This window comes from Moschus berezovskii, chromosome 1 (assembly GCF_049115385.1).
Source record: "Moschus berezovskii isolate FMDL1 chromosome 1, NW_MosBer_1.0, whole genome shotgun sequence".
Lineage (NCBI taxonomy): Eukaryota > Metazoa > Chordata > Mammalia > Artiodactyla > Moschidae > Moschus > Moschus berezovskii.
The window spans coordinates 1385325-1406078 of NC_142460.1; the positions used below are offsets into that span (position 1 = coordinate 1385325).

At 59.2% G+C, this 20754-nt stretch overlaps 1 protein-coding gene across 1 annotated transcript; it reads left to right on the top strand.

The window, feature by feature from the left end:
* The first annotated feature begins 2737 nt into the window (after positions 1 to 2737).
* CRYAA (crystallin alpha A) lies at positions 2738 to 6537 on the top strand. The gene is made up of 3 exons (XM_055414769.2): positions 2738 to 3655; positions 4825 to 4947; positions 5853 to 6537. The coding sequence occupies exons 1-3, from the start codon at positions 3347 to 3349 to the stop codon at positions 6060 to 6062; spliced, it is 642 nt and encodes a 213-aa protein (XP_055270744.2). The 5' UTR covers positions 2738 to 3346; the 3' UTR covers positions 6063 to 6537.
* The last annotated feature ends 14217 nt before the right edge of the window (positions 6538 to 20754 follow it).

The window sequence follows — 20754 nt, forward strand, 5'->3', positions numbered from 1 at the left end:
GGGATGAGGTCCTCCCCAGTGTGTGTCTGTGTCCTTGTCCCTCTTTTCATGAGGACACCAGAGTATCAGGCCAGGACGCATCCTCACAGGCTGATCTGTCTTGGCTTGATCACCTATTTAAAGGACCCGTCTGCAAATAAGTTCACGTTCTAAGTGCTGGGGCTTGGGACCTCAACACAGGAGTTTGGGGGGATGTAAGTCAGTCCATGTCATCTACTTTTTGACATTTATTTTTGAGCCCGAATCAACTCTCACAGCCCTTTTCACAGTCACTCACTGAGCAGAGCAGATGAGGTGGAGAATCTGAGTGGCCAGACACACACGTCCCCAGCCAGGGGCAACAGGGCAACTCCACGGGCTCGTGCTGCAAACCAGCCTCCTTTCCAGGTCAGCTGAGTGCCAGGTTTTTCACATCTTTGTGCTTTTCCCGATGATTTTGCTTTTCTCACGGCCCAAGCACAGTGGGAATGCTGTCTTGGGTCCCAAATTCAGGAGGCTGGGCTGTGACCTCCGGAGAAAGTAGGGTGTCACAGAGGAGCTTGGTTACAGGAGTGAGTTTTAGGGCTGCAGGTGGGAGTTCAGTGTTAGTGAGTCAACAACATGCATGAAATCAGCTGTCTTTACTTAGAAACACACACCAAACAAGCTCAAGTATTGACTGGCTGATAAAACTGTTGTGGCCAGAGGCTGGCAGAACCCTGACCCAGGGCTTCCCTGGGAGCCACGGCTCACTAGCTGCTAATTCGTCTTTCATAGCAACTTTATAGGATGTTCCTACTGCCAATAAATAGACCAACTACATTTTTTTTCTTAAGATTTTTTTTTTTTTGACTCAGACCATTTTTAAAGTCTTTACTGTATTTGTTACAATGTTGTTTCTGTTTTAGGTCTTGGGTTTTGGCCCCGAGGTATGTGGGATCTTAGCTTTCTGCGTGTGTGCTAACTTACTTAGCTTCCCACGTGTGTGCTAAGTTACTTCAGTCGTGTCCAACTCTGCGATCCCATGAACCGTAGCCTGCCAGGCTCCTCTGTCCATAGGATTTGGGAGGCAAGAATACTGGAGAGGATTGCCATACCCTCTTCCAGGGGATCGTCTCGACCCAGGAATTGAACAGTGTCTCTTGTGACATTGGCAGGTGGGTTCTTTACCTCTAGTGCCCCCTGGGAAGCCACTTTAGTTCCCTGACTAGGGATGAAACCTGCACCCCTTGCATCGGAAGATGAAGTCCTAAACATGGTATCACCAGGGAAGTCCCAAGAGCCAACTAAATTATTAGGTAGATTAACAGAAGAGGAGGTGTACTTTGCATAATTAGAGCAGATTTTAGGTGGTTTGTTATTGTTTTAATACATCTCTGCACACACACACACATACAGCACACCTCTTAGCACACAGCTGTGAATTCAAGGAGGAACCCAGACCTGGATAAAAATGGTCTTGTTTTCCCAGAATCCAAGGTGGGAGGGGCTGTGTGTGAGAGGCCAAGTGTGAGCAGGAGAAGCCGCACAGGTGAGCTGGAAACATTGGTGCCCTTTGCCTTCATCTGCCATCCTTCATCTATCCCCGGGTCCACTTTGCAGAGCCAGGCTGGGCCACCTGCTGCGGCATGTGTGACCCACAGTTTTGGCCAATAGGTGAGGTTGGCAAACCAGAGAGGAAGTTGTTAAGGCCTGAGGTGTAAGTTGACGTCAGCTAGGTGGTGACATGAGCTTGTATTGGCCGTGATTGGCAGGACTTTCCTGAGCTGAGGATCCCTGCAATGGGTGCCCCAAGGGAGGGTCACAGCTCTTCCCAACCCTCGCTGCAGTGGGGGGATTCCAGAACCTGAGACCGTGTCACCTTATGTGGCAAACAGGGAAATAAGATTCCTTAAAGAGCAGACTTTAAGAGAGGGGATGATCCCCAGGAGGGACCAACCCTGCTGACTCTTGGATCTGAGCCCAGTGAGATGCAGGTGGACTTCTGATCTCCAACCCACAAGGCAATACACTTACGTTGTTTTCAGCCACCAAGTTCATGGTCTTTTCAAGGTCACCATACTCCAACTGTCCAAAATGGCCTTTGTTGTGGAATAATCCTTTTTAGCAGTTACAGCAGCTGCTGGAAACCAATATGGCGCTGTCGTCTTGGCCTTGAACGGTACCCAAGGGCTCTGCAAGAAGGCCTCTGTAAGAAGCTGTAGGCTTCCCTCATGGCTCAGCGGGTGAAGAATCTGCCGGCGATGCAGGAGACATGGGAGATGAGGGTTCAATCCCTGAGTCAGGAAGATCCCTTTGAGGAGGAAATGGCAACCCACTCCAGTATTCTTCCCCGGAGAATCCCATGGACAGAGGAGGCTGGCGGGCTGCAGTCCGAAGGGTCATGAAAGAGTTGAACGTGACTGAATGACTAAGCACACAAGAAGCGGCATGAGGGCCCGGAGGTGTGCTGGGTGTGTGAGTCTTGCCGCCTGGACTGTGCGGAGAAAGGCTGGGGCAGGGCGTGGGAACGGTTCTCTATTGTGCTGTGGGTGGGGAGGGGGATGGTGTGTTAGCGTAAGGCTCCCAGAGGCCAAGCTACTGAGAAGTATGAAAGCCTTAAAGCCGGGGCTGTCCTGACTGTGGTGGGTCTCCCTGGAATGCCTTCTAGGCTGTAGTTGGATGGGCAGACCAGTCTCACACCTGGCACAGGGGCAGGGCACCTGCTTGAAGGACCCCGGCTCTATTTGTTCCCAGGCCTTGAGGTTTGCAGGGACGGTGTCCAGAAGAGACTCCTGCACACGCGGTTCCTCTGTTTGTCAAAGCAAACCTGCCTCACCTCCTGGATGCAGACAGAGCCCGTGACAGGCCTCTCTGGTGCTGGAGTCACAGGCTCTTTGTAGCTTCTGAGTGGCACTTTTTGTCTTTCCCAAGGTTTTTACAAGTATGCATCATTTTTGTAATCACCAATATGTAAGGGAGGTAGTTCTGTCTTAAAGAAATGTAAACCTGGTGGCTGTGGGGCTGGGGGACCACTTGGGTGCCTGTTTGCTTGTCTGTGAATCAGGGGTACGAGCTCCCACTCGGGGGACAGCCGTGGGATCACAGGGGACCATGTGTGCAGAGAGGAGCACTGTCCCTGGCACACAGACCCTTCCCTGGGGGAGGGAGATGAGAGTCTTCCCTCTACACCTGGGAAAGCGTGGGGGACACAGAGCCGCCCACAGAGAAGCTCCCTGGGGGCCCCGTCTTCCTGGTGTAGGGAGCTCCAGCTGGTCAGCGCTGCAGCCAGGGCCAGGCGAGGTGGGCGCTCAGCCTGGCCGGCCCACGATTCTGCTGACTGGGCGGCCTGCCTCCTGAGCTCGCGCTTTCCAGACAAATCCCTCTAATGCCGCCTTTCTGCCCTGGCGTATATAGGCAGGGCCCGCATCCCAGCTGCTCAGTGCGCTGCCCACGGCCCTGCTCTGATCATCTCCTCACCCCGGGTGCCTGCAGACCACTGCCCACCATGGATATCGCCATTCAGCACCCCTGGTTCAAACGCACCCTGGGCCCCTTCTACCCCAGCCGGCTGTTCGACCAGTTCTTCGGCGAGGGCCTCTTCGAGTACGACCTGCTGCCCTTCCTGTCCTCCACCATCAGCCCCTACTACCGCCAGTCCCTCTTCCGCACCGTGCTGGACTCCGGCATCTCCGAGGTGAGACCGCGGGCTCGCTGTTTCCTGCTGAGGCCGTGGGGCGGGCTGGATAGCAGACAGGGGCTTCTGAGGGCCGGCCGGGGCGCCCTTGCTCCAAGCGCTCCCCTCGTGTCTTGTGAAGCGGGTGGTGAGGGCTACGGGACCACTTTCCCTTCTTGCCCCATCTCGTCCCCCCTGGATGCAGAGGCCGGGCAGGCCTTCCCGCCAGCAGAGTCTCTGTGCCTCTGGGGTGGTGGGAAGAGGAGCCCACCCCCTGTTTATGCCTTCTGCCCCCAACTCATGACCTGTATGTGGTTGGTGAGGTCCCCACCGTCATCTGGGGTCCCCAAGAACAGCGCCACTGGGGCACGGGTGATGGAGGGCTGAGTTTCATGCTCCGAGGCTGCACTTGCTCTCTGGCCGGATACCCGGGGTGGTCTGTGCTGCCTGAGGTCAGGTCAGAAGCCTCCTGAGGTCAGGTCAGAAGCCAGGTCCAGTCTGAAGCCATCTGCGGCCAGAGCTGCAGAGTTTGCCCAGCCGCCCAAGGCCAGGCCCCCGAAGGCAGACAAGGAGGCCCATGGGCCTTCCCTCTGCAGGGTCCAGCTCTCTGGGGGTGCCGGGTCTCACTACTGCCTAAAACACAGAGACCTGCCCAGAGCTGGTGCAAGGCTGGCCACTCCGAGGAGTGAAGGGGAAGTGTGTGAGGAGCTGGGTGGTCTGTGCAGACCACTGGGAACATCTGTCCACGTGCAGAGACAGGGCCTCAGGCTGTTGATGGAGAGGCAGGCAGGGGCCAATTGCTTGGTCTCACCAGCCTTCTGAACAAACCATAACCAGTCCACAACCATAACTGGCTAGTCAACCAACCCATAACCTGCCTGTAAGTCGGCAACTAAGCCATAACCAACCCTACAACCATAACCCACTGATCTCTAACAGGCTACTCAACCCCTCACCAGTCAGGCAGATAGCAGACCTCCGAGGTTCTGGTTGTCGGCCGAGTGTCCACTCGCCCCCGAGTCCTGGGTGCCCCTGTCTCCGGGCACTCGGAGGGAGCGGTCAGAGCCCTGATAGTACTTTCTCTTCCAATAACCCGGGACCGAGCCCCGGCCGCCCAGCTCCGGCGGCTCCAGCCAGCCCCCGTCCCTGAGCCGCAGCTCCGCAGGACCCACACGTGTGCTTGGTTTCAGGTCCGATCCGACCGGGACAAGTTTGTCATCTTCCTGGACGTGAAGCACTTCTCTCCCGAGGACCTGACAGTGAAGGTGCAGGAGGACTTCGTGGAGATCCACGGCAAGCACAACGAGCGGCAGGTGAGCCTGGGACTGGCTGCAGCCTCGGCCGAGAGGCAGGACCCCGGCCCCAGACCTTGGCCGACTCCAGTGACCGGGAGGCCACTCCTGAGCCCTCCGCGGGCCAGGGCAGCGTGGCCAGTGGGGACCTGAAAGGATCCCCACTCGGGCACTGCTTGGCATCCCTGGCTCTGTCCAGACCCCTGGGCGACAGGGTGGGATTAGGAAAGACCCCAGGAGACACTGCGCTGAGGGCCGAGCTCCTAGGCAGGCAGGCTTTCGCAGCAGTCTCACCTGGGCGGATGGTGCAGCCAACAACTCCCATCGGAGCCCAGGTGCCTGGTGCCTGTTGTCGTGGGGGTGGGGGCAGGGGCACAGCCTGGCTCAGGGAGGACCCCAGGCAGGCCAGGTCGGAGACCAGGGCTTCTCCAGTGGTGGGGGAGCTGGACTTGGGGGACAGACCCCGCCCATCTGCTGTCCTCCCCTCCTGGGGCCCTAGAGACAAGCCCGGACACTCCCCTGGGGCTCTGAGTCTTTCCACCTGGAGTGGGGGGGAGCCGGGCCAGAGCATCAGGAGATGGGAGTGTCCAGATGTGGCTTTCCAGTTAGATGGATGGCAGGGACCTGAGCCCAAATGGTCTTGGGGCCACAGGTGAAGGGGAAGTTGGACTTGAGGGTGGGACCAGGGCAGGACCGTTCATGAGATGTTGGAATGAAATTAGTGAGAGGAGCCAAGGGCCCTGGGCAGGCCCAGATCTCATGCAGGGAGGCAGGGAGGTCCAGGGCTCTGGACACAGCCCAGCACCCACCGCCCACCACCCGGGAGAGCATCGTGGATTTGACCTTGTACGGCCTGGGCCCCCTCCACGGAGGCCAGGGGCTGCCGGGGGCTGCAGCGCCTCTGACCATGCCCTCCCCGTCTCCAGGATGACCATGGCTACATCTCCCGCGAGTTCCACCGCCGCTACCGCCTGCCTTCCAACGTGGACCAGTCTGCACTCTCCTGCTCCCTGTCCGCGGATGGCATGCTGACCTTCTCTGGCCCCAAGGTCCCTTCTGGCGTGGACGCCGGCCACAGCGAGCGGGCCATCCCCGTGTCCCGGGAGGAGAAGCCCAGCTCTGCGCCCTCGTCCTAAGCTCGGCCTCGGCCTCGGCTGCCACCCGCTGTGGCCCCCACACCCATCCATCTGGGGGACCCTAGAAAGTGGAGCATCCGTCTTCCTCTGCTTCCCCCCTTTCCAGTTCCTTTTCCTCTTCTCCGAGGGCTTGAGGGTTTGAGAGAGTAGCCGGGAGGGCCCAGGGCCCCAGCCTGTGGTGCAGAGACGTCAGAGTGACCCGGATCCCAACACCAGCCCCTTGGTGGAAGTGACCGCCATCGCAGCTTCTGCCCCGGAGGTCAGAGAGCACCCCTCTCTGAGCCATCTCTGGGTGGCCTCCGGTCTCCAGGCCCAACCGGGTGGTCTCGGCCCTGGGCGGCAGGCGCTCTCATGAGGTCCATCTGGTGGGGGCTTCCCTGCGCCTGGCCTCTCAGACCCCCTTCCCTCAAACCCCCTCTCTGTAGTGCTGCTCTTGGGGCATCTGGTCACCCACGAGAAGGCAGCCCGTGGCAGTCAATAAAGAGCAGGTGACACAAGCAACTTGCGGTGTGGTGGCTGTGCTATCTGTCCGGGGTTAGGGGGGTGTTGGGGAGCAGTGGAGAAAGTGAGAGGGGACTTGTCGTTGGGTTGGGAGGCGAGGGGGGAGGGGAGGCTGGGTCCACCTGTCCCTGTTCAACGCAGCCACCTCTGAGTGACTGGGTAGGTCATCCCCGGCTCCCAGACCTGTGCCCACCTCGACCTCAGCTGTGCAGGAAGGCGGGGGTCTCCTCCCAGGGTTGGAAGGAGGCGGGGAGGGGGACGTGGGAGGGAGACCACCTGCGGTCCGCTCTAACCTGCGTGCAAACTGGGTTGCCAAGTGGGGCGTCACCATCCCGCCCAGGCTCCCTTGGGGTTTCACTCCCTAAGGGAAGAGGGCAGGTGGCCAGAAGTGTCCTCTCTCCTAGGCACCACGCCTTGGGTGTCTGTGTGGGAGGTGCCCCCTTGCTCCACCACTCCCTTCCTGGAGCAGTCACGGAGCCCTAGGGGGGCTTCTGGTGACCAGGGCTGAGTGTCCCCCACCCAGAGGGGTGGCTTTCTCCCTGTCTGCGCAGACTTCCCTGAGACAGGAGGAGACTAGGAGGCCAGCAGCTTCCACTGCTCAGCCAGGGGCCCTGCCAGCAGCACAGTGACCACGGAGAGGGCGGCGGGGCTAGACGTGGCTTCTGGGAGCAGAAAGCAGGCAGATGTCCGGGTCGGAGGTGTCCCTGTCCTGGGGAGCGGAGGCTGGGGGTCCTGGGCAGCCTGATGGGGTCAGTGAGATGGTCCCTGGGGCAGTGTCCATGTTCTTCCTCCTGGAGAAATGACAGCAAGAGGGGAGGACATGTGGAAGAACTTCCGGAAGTGACCCCCGCTCAACACGGCAGCCGCTGCTGTTACGGGGGTTTTTAGTGGAAAGCAGTGGAGCACACTGCAGTACTCTTGCCTAGAAAATCCCATGGATGGAGGAGCCTGGTGGGCTGCAGTCCGTGGGGTCGCTAAGGGTCGGAGACGACTGAGCGACTTCACTTTCACTTTTCACTTTCACACAGGAAATGGCAACCCACTCCAGTGTTTTTGCCTGGAGAATCCCAGGGATGGGGGAGCCTGGTGGGCTTCCGTCTATGGGGTCACACAGAGTCGGACACGACTGAAGTGACTTAGCAGCAGCAGTGGAGCGCACACACACACACGCACACACACACCCTTGTAGCCTGGCATTTCTCTAGGTCTGGCCCCCGTCTACAGAAGGGTCCTCCCTCTGTGGGAGTTTCTCCAGGCTCCTTCCCACCCCTACATGCCCCGTTCCTTCCAGTAAGAAGCCCCCTGCCACCATCCTGCCTTTTCATCCATATCCGTGGAGAAGGGGGCACCCTGTGTAACTGGCACAAATGGTCACTGCCCTTGGGGTCTGGGGAGGGTATCTTTGGAGGTGGCGGGTATTTAGGAAAATCAGAGTCTCTGAGTCTCCCTGCTCCTCTTGGGTCCCCCCAAAAGGCGCCTCTCTTTGTGCACACTGGCCTCTCACTGCTCGGGTCTGGGGGGCCTGGGTCTGTGGGTCTTGCTGCAGCCAGGACGGAGCTGTCACTGAAGGCTCTGTGGGTCTGGCTGCAGCCAGGACGGAGCTGTCACTGAAGGCTCTGTGGGTCTGGCTGCAGCCAGGACGGAGCTGTCACTGAAGGCTCTGTGGGGCTGGCTGCAGCCAGGACGGAGCTGTCACTGAAGCTGCTGCTCTTGCGTTCCCTGTGGTTCCTTCCCAGCCTGGTCACGGGCTGGGCTGTGAGCCCCCAGTCTCCATCTTGAAGTCCCCACGCCAGCATCTCAGAACATGATTCTGGAGACATCCTTGTTCAGTTGCTCAGTCGTGTCTGACTCTTTGCCGCCCAATGGACTGTAGTCGGCCAGGGTCCTCTATGGGGATTCTCCAGGCAAGAATACTGGAGTGGGTTGCCATTTCCTCCTCCAGGGGATCTTACCAACCCAGGGATCGACCCTGGGTCTCTTATGTCTCCTGCATTGGTAGGGGGATTCTTTACCATTAGTGCCACCTGGGAAGCCCATTTTGGAGGCGAGGGTCTTTGAAAGGATGATGAAGTTAAAATGAGGTTGTAAAGGTGACTCCTAACCCCGCAGAACTGGTGTTCTTATAAGAGGAGGTTTGAACACAGACACACACGTGGAAGGACACCGCTTGGGAACATAGGGAGCAGCCGGCTGGCCTCAAGCCCAGGAGGGAGGCCCTAGAGGACACAGTCTTGAGCTCAGGTTTCCAGCCTCCAGGGCTGTGAGAAAATGAACTTCTGCTGTTTAGGCCTCCCTCCCTGTCTGTGATATTTTTCTGCTCCCCTCTTCAGACTCAAGTCCGTCTGCCTGCTGCAGGCCTGGAGCACATCACCTGTGTGGGTGCCAGCCCCCCCTTGCCCTGGGGAACCTCTGGCCGCATCTCTCCTGGGAGACACCTCTCTCCTTGCGGGGGGGACTCCCCGGACAGTCCTGGGCCACCAAACCTGGCCTCCCCTCTCTAGGACACGTGGCTGTCCCCACGACCAGAACCACAACTGAAATGGACTGGAAGGTGGAATTGGTCGGCATCCCGCAAACCTGCCGGCCTGTGGGACCCACCAGAGTGCTGCGCAAGTACAGTTGCCGGGCCCCACCCCAGACCCAGCGAACTGGAGCCTGTGGGGCTGCAGTGATTCCAGTGCTCCCTACGACCAGGTGAACCTGGGGATGCCTCAGGAAGAGTGACCATGTCCCTGGGCAGGGTGAGTCTGGGGGAAGGCAGTCCCGCGAGGATCCGCCTCCTCCCTCAGGCCTCATTCTAAATCTCTGTGGGGAGGGGGCAGCATCTCAACCCGGCAACCAGGAGCTTGAATGTGGTTACGAGGTTCTGGAGCAGTAACAATCCTGTTCCCTAGTGGGGTCTCATTTTCATCCTGAGTGGCAAGATCATCATGGCTGTCATAACGTCATCACTGTCGTCAGCAGAAGCAGCAGCAAGAGCACGAATTGAGCACCTACTGTATGCCAGGCACCGTGCCAACCGCACTGGCAGCCCCCAGGCAGCCCAGCCACCTGTAATGGGTTCCACTGTTAGGGGGAAACCTAGGTTTGGAGGCTGAGTCACTTGCCTGGCATTCCCCACTGGTGAGGGCCTGGCCAGGACCCACCCCATCTGCTTGACCTCAAAGGCAAGACTCTGAACCCCTACTTGATGGGTATTATTATACAGCATCGCCCGTAACCTGTAAGTCAGGGGCTCTGAGGAAGCCAGCCTGGTTGTTCTGCAGACAACTCGTTGCCTGACCACAGACAGGTTTATCAAGCCCTCTGAGTATCACCAGTTTACGAGGGTGGTGGACAAGATGCTCCTGGGGTGTCTAGTTCCCAGATGACCACCTGCCACTCCAAGTTTTACCACCAGAGGGCAGCAGAGGCTTTGCCTTAGCTGCTGAGACCGCGCCGGAAGGAGGCACGGAGCTTGTCGCAAAGGTCACCTTCATGGGTCCAGACCGCGGGAAGCAGCTGCAACACACATCCGCAGAGGCCCTCGCTTGTGTGGGCAGGGCTGGCTGTGTAAAGAGCTCTGAGAGACCCCCATCCTGACTCAGGGAGCCAGGGTCCCGCAGAGGACTCCAGAACAGACACAGAAAGCCCCACAGGGATCCAGGGGTATTTATCTGTAATAAGCAGTTTTTGCCTTATTTTTTTTTTTGCAAAATCATTTGAAAAAGTGGAAATCACTGCCTTGGCAGACTAGCACCGTGCTGGGGGTTCCCATAGCCCTGGCGGGATCTCCTTCCACACAGAGAGACGAGGTATGTCAGCCCACCCCAGCCACCTGTCTCCCCGCCCCCACAGCTGCTGCTGGGAAGACTCACAGAGCAGCTTCTGTCCTGCCACGTCCCAGGAGGGCATGCGGCCCCCGCAGGCAGCCCCAGAGCCTGGCACAAGTGGCCAGGTCATGGGCTCAGAGGTCCTGCCAGCCAGATGCTGCGTGTGACTGCTGGGGAGCAGGCTGAGACCCAGAGGCTTATGCACACGTGTCAGAGCGACATTTGAAAGCAGAAAGGCTGCAGTGGAACCTGGGATCCGAGGGTCGATGCTTGGACCTGCGTCCCCACGGGCAGGCACCTGCTGCAACAGTGAGGGGCGTAGGGGTACTGGAAGGGGATTCCCACTCAGGCCGCAGTCAGCTGAGTGGTGGCCTGGATGCAGGCTGCAGCCTCCACTCAGCCCATGTCAGGGCCAACTCTCTGGCTGCTGCAGTCGCTGGGCAGGGTGCTCTGCTGTGGGGTTTCCTCCAAGATCCCAGGCCAAGGGCTGAATTTGCAGGGGCGGGGGAGGCAGGTGGCCCCATGCCTAGGTGTGCAGGCTGCTGTCAGAAAAACAGAACCGAGTAGAAGATACGCACGTGCGCACACACATACACAGAGCAAGTCACACACACATGCAGGCACACATAGGCACGCAAGCACATCCGTGTACACAGAGAACACACACACATACCTGCACCAACCCGAGCAGGCTCTGGGCTGTTTTCTGCATCTCATTGACTTTCCTCCGTTCTGGTTTGTACTTGAAGACACAGCCACACAAAGATGTTTCCTGCCGGCATCTCCACCTCGAGGGGAAACCTCCTGTGTGTGTTGGTCAGCAGATCTGCCACATCATTTCTAGGGAGACCCGATGTTCCTTGTGTTGCTAGAAGCACCTGATGACCCGCGACTGCTAGAGACTAGCCAGAGAAGGTGGGGCGGTGTGCTCAAGGGCACCCTAAGGTCACAGGGACGGAGTGTGAGGAGCAGGGTGGCTCTGGGACTGTCAGGTCCCCAGAGCCCAGCTTTTCTGCACAGCCTTCCCCCTCTCCCCCAACCAAGAGCCAGAAATCAATACAAAAAAGATCTGGCTCAAAAATGTGGCTTTCCAAGGCGTCTTCAGAGACTTGCTGCAGGTAAGGCTGGGGGATGGGTTTGCAGACTGCTGCGTATGGAGGGGGTGGCGCTCTGGGCAAAGGAGACCCATCAGACCTGGGGGCTGAGCGGAAGGTGAGACACCCACGCTCTGTCTGCAGGAACTTGGAGGCCCTGTGCTGGCCCGGGGGCGCTGGCATGACGGTGCAAGGGGCAGTTCCTGGAGGCGCCGGAAATCAGTTTCCTCCTGCCGGCCGGTAAGAGCGATGCGAGGTGCTCCTGTGCTGGTCTGTGCTGAGAGCTCGCCCCCGGCTCCCTGTGGGGACTCACCAGGGCTGTTGCAGCTGCTTTTGCTTGTCTCCTGTGAAAAACCGAGCTACACCAGGGGTCTGAGGACATGTGGGCTCCGAGGGAGGTGAGTCCCAGCCGCCTCCTCCTGAGCCACATCCTGATTGTCTTCACTGCCGGTTCCCGCAGCCACTGTAAAGCATCTTTCCTGGGAAGGGCAGCTCGTGTCCCGCTCAGCTGTCCAGGTCTCCCGGGCTGCCGAAGCAACTGACCATGAACCCGACAGCTTCAAGCAATGGACATGTGTCTGGCGGCCAGAGTGGTCAGGTCATCAGTCCCGAGGAGGCTTGAGGGGGTTCCTTCCTGCTTTTCCGGCTCCTGGTGCTACCGGCCTCCCTGGCAGAGGCCACATCTGCTGCCCGCCCCCAGCTCTGCCTCCTCCACGGTCTCGGGGCCCCCTTCCTACTGTGTCCCTGCTCTTATTTTAATGACACTGGTCACTGGATTTGAAGGCCACCCGGGTAATCCAGATTGAACCTGGGTCACGGCAGTGAAAGTCTGGGATCCTGACCACTAGGCAAACAGCGCATTCCAGAATTAGCTTCACTCCAGCTGAAAAGATTATTTTTCCAAATAAGGTTGCATTTGCAGGTTCCTGGGTTTAGAGCTGAGGTGGCTCTTTGGGGGCCCCTTGTTCCACCCAGGCCAGGACTGACTGCCTGAGTCACACGCCCTCCCTCGCCTGTTGGGACACTCCTCTTGGTCCTGGAAGGAATCCTCTGAGGTCAGCAGGACAGACACCAGCCCATTTTAAAGAAGAGGAAACAGAGGCTAGATATGTACAGCCAGGGGGCAGGAAGTCTGGGGCAGGGGGAGCCCCGGCACAACCACTGGCCCGGTTAACCCGAGGTGATGTTCCTACCCATGAAGGCCCCTTTGTGAGTAAATTCTGTGATGCCTTGACTTCATGGTAAATGACAGTGAGTGGTCTGTGAAGAGTTTGATGACCACCTCCCACCCTGCCCCACCCAGGCCAGGCCGCCCCATAGCCTCCATCACAGCAGCCACACTATTTCTTTAAGATCTGGGTTTGGATACATCTCTCTGAGGTTCCTCGCCACACCCCCTGGCCCCCAGAGCCCAGCCTGCATCCTAACACTTGGAGGCCTGGGTTCCTGTTTAAGCGTTGCTATGGCAACCCTCTTTTGCCCACCCATGGATGACCCAAAGACTGGTGTCAATGATTCACCTATTAACAGACTCGTGGGGCAGCTGCTGACCTGGGCCCAGGCGCTGCCACCCACAGGGCCCCAAACATTCCTTCCCGGAACCAGGAGATGCTGGCGCCATTCAGGGAACATGGGATCAAGTCCCCGCCCTGCCAGCAAGACGGTCCTGGAGCCTTGCCCAGGGACATGGCCCCCAAGGCCATGTGCATGGGGGAGGAAATGGGCAAGGGAAGGCCAGGGCCCCCGGGGGGTGGGGCAGGCCAGGGGGCCTCCGGGTTCCCACCACCCCCGGGGGGCTCTCCCAGGCGGCTTCCTGAATCACCTCCACCCTCCGTCTCTCCTCCCAGAGAGCTGAGAGGGGAGCAGCGGGCTGTGGTTTCTGTGTTTCTGTGAGCGTCCGTGGGGCCTGAGGTCAAGGGGTGGGGTAGGGTCCACGCGACAGACTCAGTGCTCCAGACACCGCCCCCCTCCCTGTGTCCTGAGTACTCACACATTTCGGGGGTGGCATGTTTTGGGGTGGATCTGCTTGGGGTGTGTGGTAAGTGTGGGTCTCAGGAAGCTGGCTGGGGCCTGTCACGGGAGGGCAGGGACTTACAACGGTGACCTCACGGATGGGGGGAAGCGCTGTCTCTGCCCCTGGCCTGGCCACCTCAGCTGGCCCCAGGGGCCCTCGCTGTGCATGACGGTCAGGGGGACCTGGGGTGTGTTGCCCGGACACAGGGGTCTTCGGGGGGGCAGCAGGGTGGAAAGGATGGGAAGAGGGGCGCCCAAAGCCCCCCTTGGTGAGGGGATGGGCGCTGCCCCTGTCCTCCCCCTGCCCTGCCGGGCAGCTCTCTCTCAGCTCCAGGCCCCCTGACTGCACTGGCCCCCGCTCCTGAGTTGGGGGGTAGTGGGTGATGGAGTTGGAGTGGAGGAGAGGAGCTGGGGGAGACCCCGGGCGAGCCCAAGGGTGACCGGTGACTTCCCTCCTGCACTTTGAACATGGGGGAGCCGGGGACACGAGGTCACAGCCCTCCTACTTTCTCGTGGGAACCCCCACTGGGCATGAAGTGTCCACTTCCTGAGGTCGCCCCGAACCCTCCCCTCACTCCCTGAGCTTCAGGCCGGCTCCCCCTCCGCCCACACTGGGCATCTCCATACTCCCTCTCCTCTGGCTAACTAAAGGAGATTTAGGGCAAGCGGATACTCTCAGGCCCCTGAACTCAGAGACAGAGAGGATTTCCCATCCGGAAATCAAGGAGAGGCAAGTCCTTAGCCAAAGCCAGCCTCCTCCGCAGCCAATTCAGTTCAGGGCCGGTGGGCGGCAGCGAGGTGGGCACCCGCCCTCAGGTGTGGCGGGAACTCGGCCCACACCGCTGACCGTGGGAATGAAGGACGGGAGCCTCTGCCCCGCAGGGTGCACCCACTGCCCTCGGGCCTCCCCCCACCGCAGTGGAGCAGGGACCCGACCTCTCCTCCGGGGAGTCCAGGGGAGGGGACGGGAGAGCCGGGCACCAAGGTGGTGAGAGAGCAGCCTGGGCCCAGGTGGCTTGCGGGGGGGCTCACCTGTCCCGAGCCCCGCCCTCCCCTGCAGCGCAGGGGCTGTGGGCACCGAGCCGTGGGTGTGAGCGGCCTGGGGCAGCGTCCAGCTGCCGTGTCCACATGGTCCCGTGGCTGCTTTCTGCTTCTGTCTTGGTGCCTGACTTGGACCAGTGGCCACACCGAGAGGTCCCACAGGGCAAGCCTTGACGAGGGGGGTGCAGATCTGCCCACTCCCCATTTGGGGGCCGCCCCCAGGGAAGCCCACATGCAGAGCCTGTGTTCCTGGGGCTAACCACCGCTGAGGGCGCTGCGTCCGTGGCCGCATGCCTCCTCGCTGCTCTGGGCTTGCCCTTTAGAATTTAAGCTGCCTAATCCTCCATCCGGACCCTGCTTTCTAGAGCAGCACCTGGCTGGCGTGACTGGGCCTTGCCCCCGGGAATGAGGGTCTGCACTGCACCCCCGTGGGTGGGATGCTGCGCTGCCCTTGTGATGCACCCCAGGGTCAACCCTGCGGTGGACAGCACTTTAGCAGCAAGGTGGCTCCGAGTTTGGCCTGCGGTGTTAGGGCTGCAAGTGGTCCTCCCTGGTCCCCAGCCTCCGGTGGCCCAGTGCCTGCGTTCTGACCAGAGAGTGGGGAAGAGGATGAGGCGCATCTGTGGGTCCACTCCTGGCCACTCCCCTGGTTTGTTAGGGCTTTGTGGGCTCTTGCTGCCCCTGGGAGGCCTGTTTCCTCCGAATGGCCCAGCTCGTTCAGGCTGGCTCTTTTCTCCTCTGAACTTGGACAGCTGGAAGACCTCAGCCCCGGGCTGGGAGAGAAATCCCCATGGCCCCTCCCAGTGTGGGTGGCGGGAGGGGCATCTGATTGTGGGGAGGGAAGTGGTCCCCCAAACCTGCCAACTGGGAAAGCCCCGACTGAGAAAAAGCTGGGGGTTTCACCCAGAAACTCCTTTGCCCACCACCCCCATCCCTGAGGGGGTCCCCAGAGGGAAGCCGCAGGAAAGATTGGGTTCTTGTGGCCCCTGTGGAGTACACAGAGAATACTGCAGCTCCCTCATTTCCTGCCTGGACACCCCACCCACTATGGCTTCCCCTTCCTCCCCCGGGCCCTCTGGGGGGCTCTGTACCTGGTTGGTGGGGAGTCGGGGAAGGGAAGCAGGGCCCCTCGGCCAGCAGCTGACACAGAAGCCCCTCAGGGGACTGTGGGTGGTTAGAGGCTGGGTCAGCCTGAGCTGTTAGCCCTTGTAGGGGGAGAGCTGAGTCCCTGCCTTTGGGGCCAGCAGGTCTGGGTGGAGCCTTGAGCTTGGGGCTGCTTGCCTCAGTTTCTGAATCTGTCAAATGGAACGCTGACACTGACCTTGTGGGTCGGCCCAGCATCCAGTGGCCACTCAGTGGCCAGAGCAAACCCCACCAGCCAAGAAAGCTCCTTCACAATGCTTGCTGGAAACACATGGCTCACACCTGGGCACCCACGTAGCCCCTTGAGGTGACACTTGCTCTCCAAACCAGCCTGGCATTCCCTTACTGTCGGAACTCAGATCCACACAGGCGTCGAGATCTGAGCACAGAGCCAAGCCCTGGAAGACTCCCTGAACAAGGCAAACACAGGGAGATTGTTGTTTGAGGAGCCGTCAAATCCTGCGGGGCGTGGGAGGTCCAGTGTCACCTGAGGAGGAAGAAAGCCTGTCCTTGGACCTGCAAGGTCCCCACTTCCTTCCTGTCCCAGGCTTGGACCAGTCACACTCTGCCCCAGCCACGCTGCCCCGTGCAGACTCCTGCCCCAGGACATTGGCGTGCTCTGCCCCTCTGGCTGGGGGGCCCTTGTGCATGACTCCCTCCCTCCCAGCCCAGGCTCCTTGGCTGGACGGCCTTCCCTGAGCACCCCATCTAGGCAGCCCCTTTCCTACCCCTCACGCACCCCGTACTCTGATGGCTTAGAGTTCCCCTCCTCAGAGGATCTGAGCCCCATGAGCACAGCGGTGGGCCTATCTGCTTCACTGCCACATCTCTGGGGCTTCGGGCAGATTGCTCCACGCAGGTGCCCTGTAAGTGCTGGGAACAAATCAATGAACAAACAAACACATGAATGGATGTGGTGATGGTCAGAGGGGGAGGGCGATAGAGCCAGAGGCCCCGCGAGGCCTGGAAATTCCTGCGGGAAGGACAGCCCCGCCAGCCTCCCTTCCCCCCAGTGTGGGAACCTCCTCCCAGCTCTGTGGTCTCAACCCTGGCTGGTCCTCAGTACTCGGGGAGCTTTTAAAACCACTGATCACGGCCACCCTTCTGCCTCCTCATTTGGACATATTCCAGGTGGGCCTCCACAGGTGTGTAAAAACCCTCAGATATTTCTACGTGCAGGTGGGGTCAAGGACCCGGGTTAGGCTTTATTTCAATTCTCGACCCATTAGTTAGTTAGTTCAGTCGCTCAGTCGTGTTCGACTCTTTGCGACCCCATGAATCACAGCACGCCAGGCCTTCCTGTCCATCACCAACTCCCGGAGTTCAGTCAAACTCACGTCCATAGAGTCAGTGATGCCATCCAGCCATCTCATTCTCTGTCGTCCCCTTCTCCTCCTGTTCCCATTAGAGGGGCATTTAAGTGACTTGGCAGGTCTGGGAGGCCTCATCAGACATTCTCTCTCTTTTTAAAAAATTTTTTTGGCTGTGCTGGGCCTTCATTGCTGCACACAGATTTTCTCAAGTTGTGGCAAGTGGGGGCTGCTCTCTAGCCCCCAAGGCTTCTCTGAGAAGCCTCATGGTGCGCGGGCTTCTCATTGCGGCGGCTTCTCTTGTTGCAGCTCTTGGGCCCCAGAGCGAGGGCGTCAGTAGTTATGGTAAGTGGGCTTAGTGGGAGGTGGTGGGATCTTTCTGGACCAGGGATCAAACCCGTGTCCCCTGTGAGTCACTGGACCACTAGGGAAGTCCAGCCATTCACTCTTGAGTATGAATTAGTGGCGGCGTGGTGGGGGGAGGTAATCCTGCTTCTTTTTCCCAGCACTGTGCTGGGTTAGGCAGGTGAGGCAGTGGGACATTTTCTGGGTGGGAGAGAGAAAAGGGGAAGGTAGTGTTGGGACAGAAAGTCCTTCAGGGGCGCGTTTGGGTACGGGAGGGCCTGGAGGTGAGGAGGAAAGGAGGCAACGTCAGACCTGGAGGGACGGTGCTTCTGAGTCCCGCTTTCTGGGTGTTTCTCAGGACCACACTTAGGACGGTGCCCCTCCCCCAGGGCAGAGCGGGCTTTCCTGCCCAGTGCGGGGACCCTGGGGGCTCCTGGCTGAGGCTAAAGACCCCATGACGACAGTCAGGTTGATGGCGGGGCCTGGCTGGCTTCTCGCTCTGCTCTGTCACAGGGGTGGGACTGGCAGAGCCTCCATGGCCATTCCTGAGCTTTCTCCAGTCCCAGAACCCCGAGTCTCTGCAGTGTAGACGCACACAACCCACATCCCAGGAGACAGTGCTGGCGGCTGGCTAAGCCGACTCCTGCCCGTCATGCAAACACTGTCCCTCACTCACGCCTGTCCTCGGCCTCCTGTGGGCCCCACCCGGGTGACGTCTGTTGGTCTGTGGACACAGGTGTGCATGTGCCCACGTACACACGTGCAAGGGTGTGGCAACCAAAGGGTGAAGTTGTCCGAAGCAGCCACCTGAGCCCCGGGCAGCCGGGACCCATGCCGTTGTCGCTCGGGACCACAGGACTCCTCACCTAAGGTTCTCAGTCTGTAACGCCCTGCCCACCTGTGGTTTGACCTTGATGAGGACCTGCAGCCACGGTTGTCCAGGCGAATCCCTGCACTGGCAGCATTTTCTGACTCTGGGGCAGCCTCGAAACTGCTGGGCAGGGCTGGGTTCTAACTACGCTCCTGGGTGACACTGTGCCTGCTGGTCTTGGGACTCTGCCCGAGAGATGGGGTTACCCCGGCACAGAAGGGGAAGATGGGGGCCCCATAGCCTGTGGCCCCCGGGTGTTCAGAGACACAAGGACCTTCCTGGTCACACCACACCTGCTGTCCAGGTAAATCTCCCTGGGAGGCCCCTGGGAATGGATGAACCACACCCCCATCTCAGCGCCTTGGGTGTCTGCAGATCACATACTTTACAAACTGCTGACCTTGAGCAGGTTGCACGGTCACCATCAAAAGCAGCTGAAGAGGAGACCTAGGTGGAGTCTGGGAGGAGACTGTGCAGGAGCGGATTGTACAGGAGCTGCTCCTCACAGGGGAAGGGCGATAACTGTAAACTGAGTCTGAAAGCAACAAATGAAAACCAGAGTTTAATGCACTCCCCCCATCTTAAAATTCAGTCAAATGTTCTTAATTAGCATGTTCTCTATCTTCGCATTAACAGCCTGGCAGCTGGCACATGCATCCTGCGTGCGGGGCCCTCTGCTGAACTGCAGGGACGGGAGAGCCTGGGAACAGGCGGGTCCTGAGCCCTGCCTGCTGGGGAGGAAGCAATGTGGCCAGGCTGCCCAGCAAAGCCATCAGCATGCATTCTGGTGTGGCAGGCTGAGTGTTCTATATGGGTGGAGTTGGGATCCGACCTATTCCACATGCCCAGTGGGGTGTCCAGCTTTTGGCCAAGTTGTCTGGCCTCTCTGGGCCTCAGTCTTATCATCTGATCAGTGGGAATCCCAGTGCACTTGTGGGGTTTGAGGAACCAGACAGAACCCTGCAGGCCTATGGTGAAGGGTTAGCTTGGGGGGTGCTGGTTTCTTGGGGCCAGGCAAGGAGGTGGGTGTGGACACCGAGTGAGAACTTCTGGGGGTCAGGCTTGGTTCTCCTGGGCACAAGGGCAGAGTTGGCAGAGCCTCCGTGGCTGTTCCTGAGCTTTCTCTGGTCCCAAGACCCCAAATCTCTGCAGTGTAGACACTCACAACCCAGACCCAGGCGACAGTGCTGGCGGCTGGCTGACACCACTCCTTCCCATCCTGAAAACACAGTCCCTCACTCACGCCTGTCCTCAGCCTGTCCTTGGCCTCCTGTGGGCCCAACCTGGGTGAGGTCTGTCAGCCTGTAGACACAGGCATGCATGTGCCCACGTACACATGTGCAAGAGTGTGGAAGCCAAAGGGTGAAGTCATTCAGTGCAGCCACCTGAGCCCCGGGCTGCCCAGACCCAAGCTGATTGTCGCTTGACTAAGTTGTCACAGACCTGTCTTTGGTTCAACAAAACAGACTGGAGAAGACTCAGCCACCCACTCTGCCACATTCAGTGGGGAGAGACAGTGCAACACGTCCATGTCCCCTGAGGTGCGGGCCATATGGCCTGGGACTCTGAGTGTGTGTGCATGCCAGTGTATGCGTGTGCACATGTGTATCTGTACTGTGTGCCCATGTGCATTTTTGTACCACCTTCATGCACGTACATGCATGTGTGCATGTTTGTGTGTGCATGTGTGTACACACCTATGGATGTGTGGATGTGTGTGCATGTGTCTCCTGGGTAGAAATGCCCTTGTCCCATGACAGTGACCAAGCCCTCCTTCAGAACACTGTGCTCAGAGTGGCTGCACCCTGAGTTTTCACAGGGGTCATTTATGGCCTGTGGGACCCCTGAAGCCACGCCCGTGTTTCTGAACATGCCTGTGTGAAGGAGGCCGTGTGCTCAGAACACACAGAGCTTGGTCAGCTGGGTAGGCATGTGTGCTGGTCACTGGACACAGTTCGCCCCGTGAATCCAGGCAGACGACTAGACTCATTCACTTACCCATTCATCGGTTCACCAGTGGTTTATTGAGCATTTGCTGCATTCTAGGCTGGCCTGGTTTAGGAAGGCAGGGCCTTGTCATTGGAACACACTCTCCTGGGGCTGGGGAGGAGGTGGGAGAGGAAGGGTGTGGATGGGGCATAGATGGAAAGATACAAGGAAGCTGACACCTTAGTCAGACCTAGGGCAGAGGCAGACACATGGCCTCCAGCATCCATTCCTGCAGCAGTCAGGACAGACGTCTTGTGTTGCATAGCAAGGACACCCCAAGCTCAGTGCCTCAGAGCCTCGTCTCTGAGGCTGGGGCCAAGGGCTTAATTCTCGTTGCTGCTGTCTGGCCTCACAGTGTGGCCTTATCATTTTATCTTCAGCGCCTCTTCCTGAGAAAGGGACTCCGTCCCTGGTCTGAGGTGGGTCGTGAGTGAAGAAGAGGGAAGCAGGGCTAATGGTCTCCTGCCTGAGTCTGGCTCCATGCCAGGCAGTGAGGTTCAAGGGGAAGAGGGTGCTGGCCTGCCTCTCGTGGTGGAGGAGCTGCAGGGTCATGCTGCAGAGAGTGGGATGCAG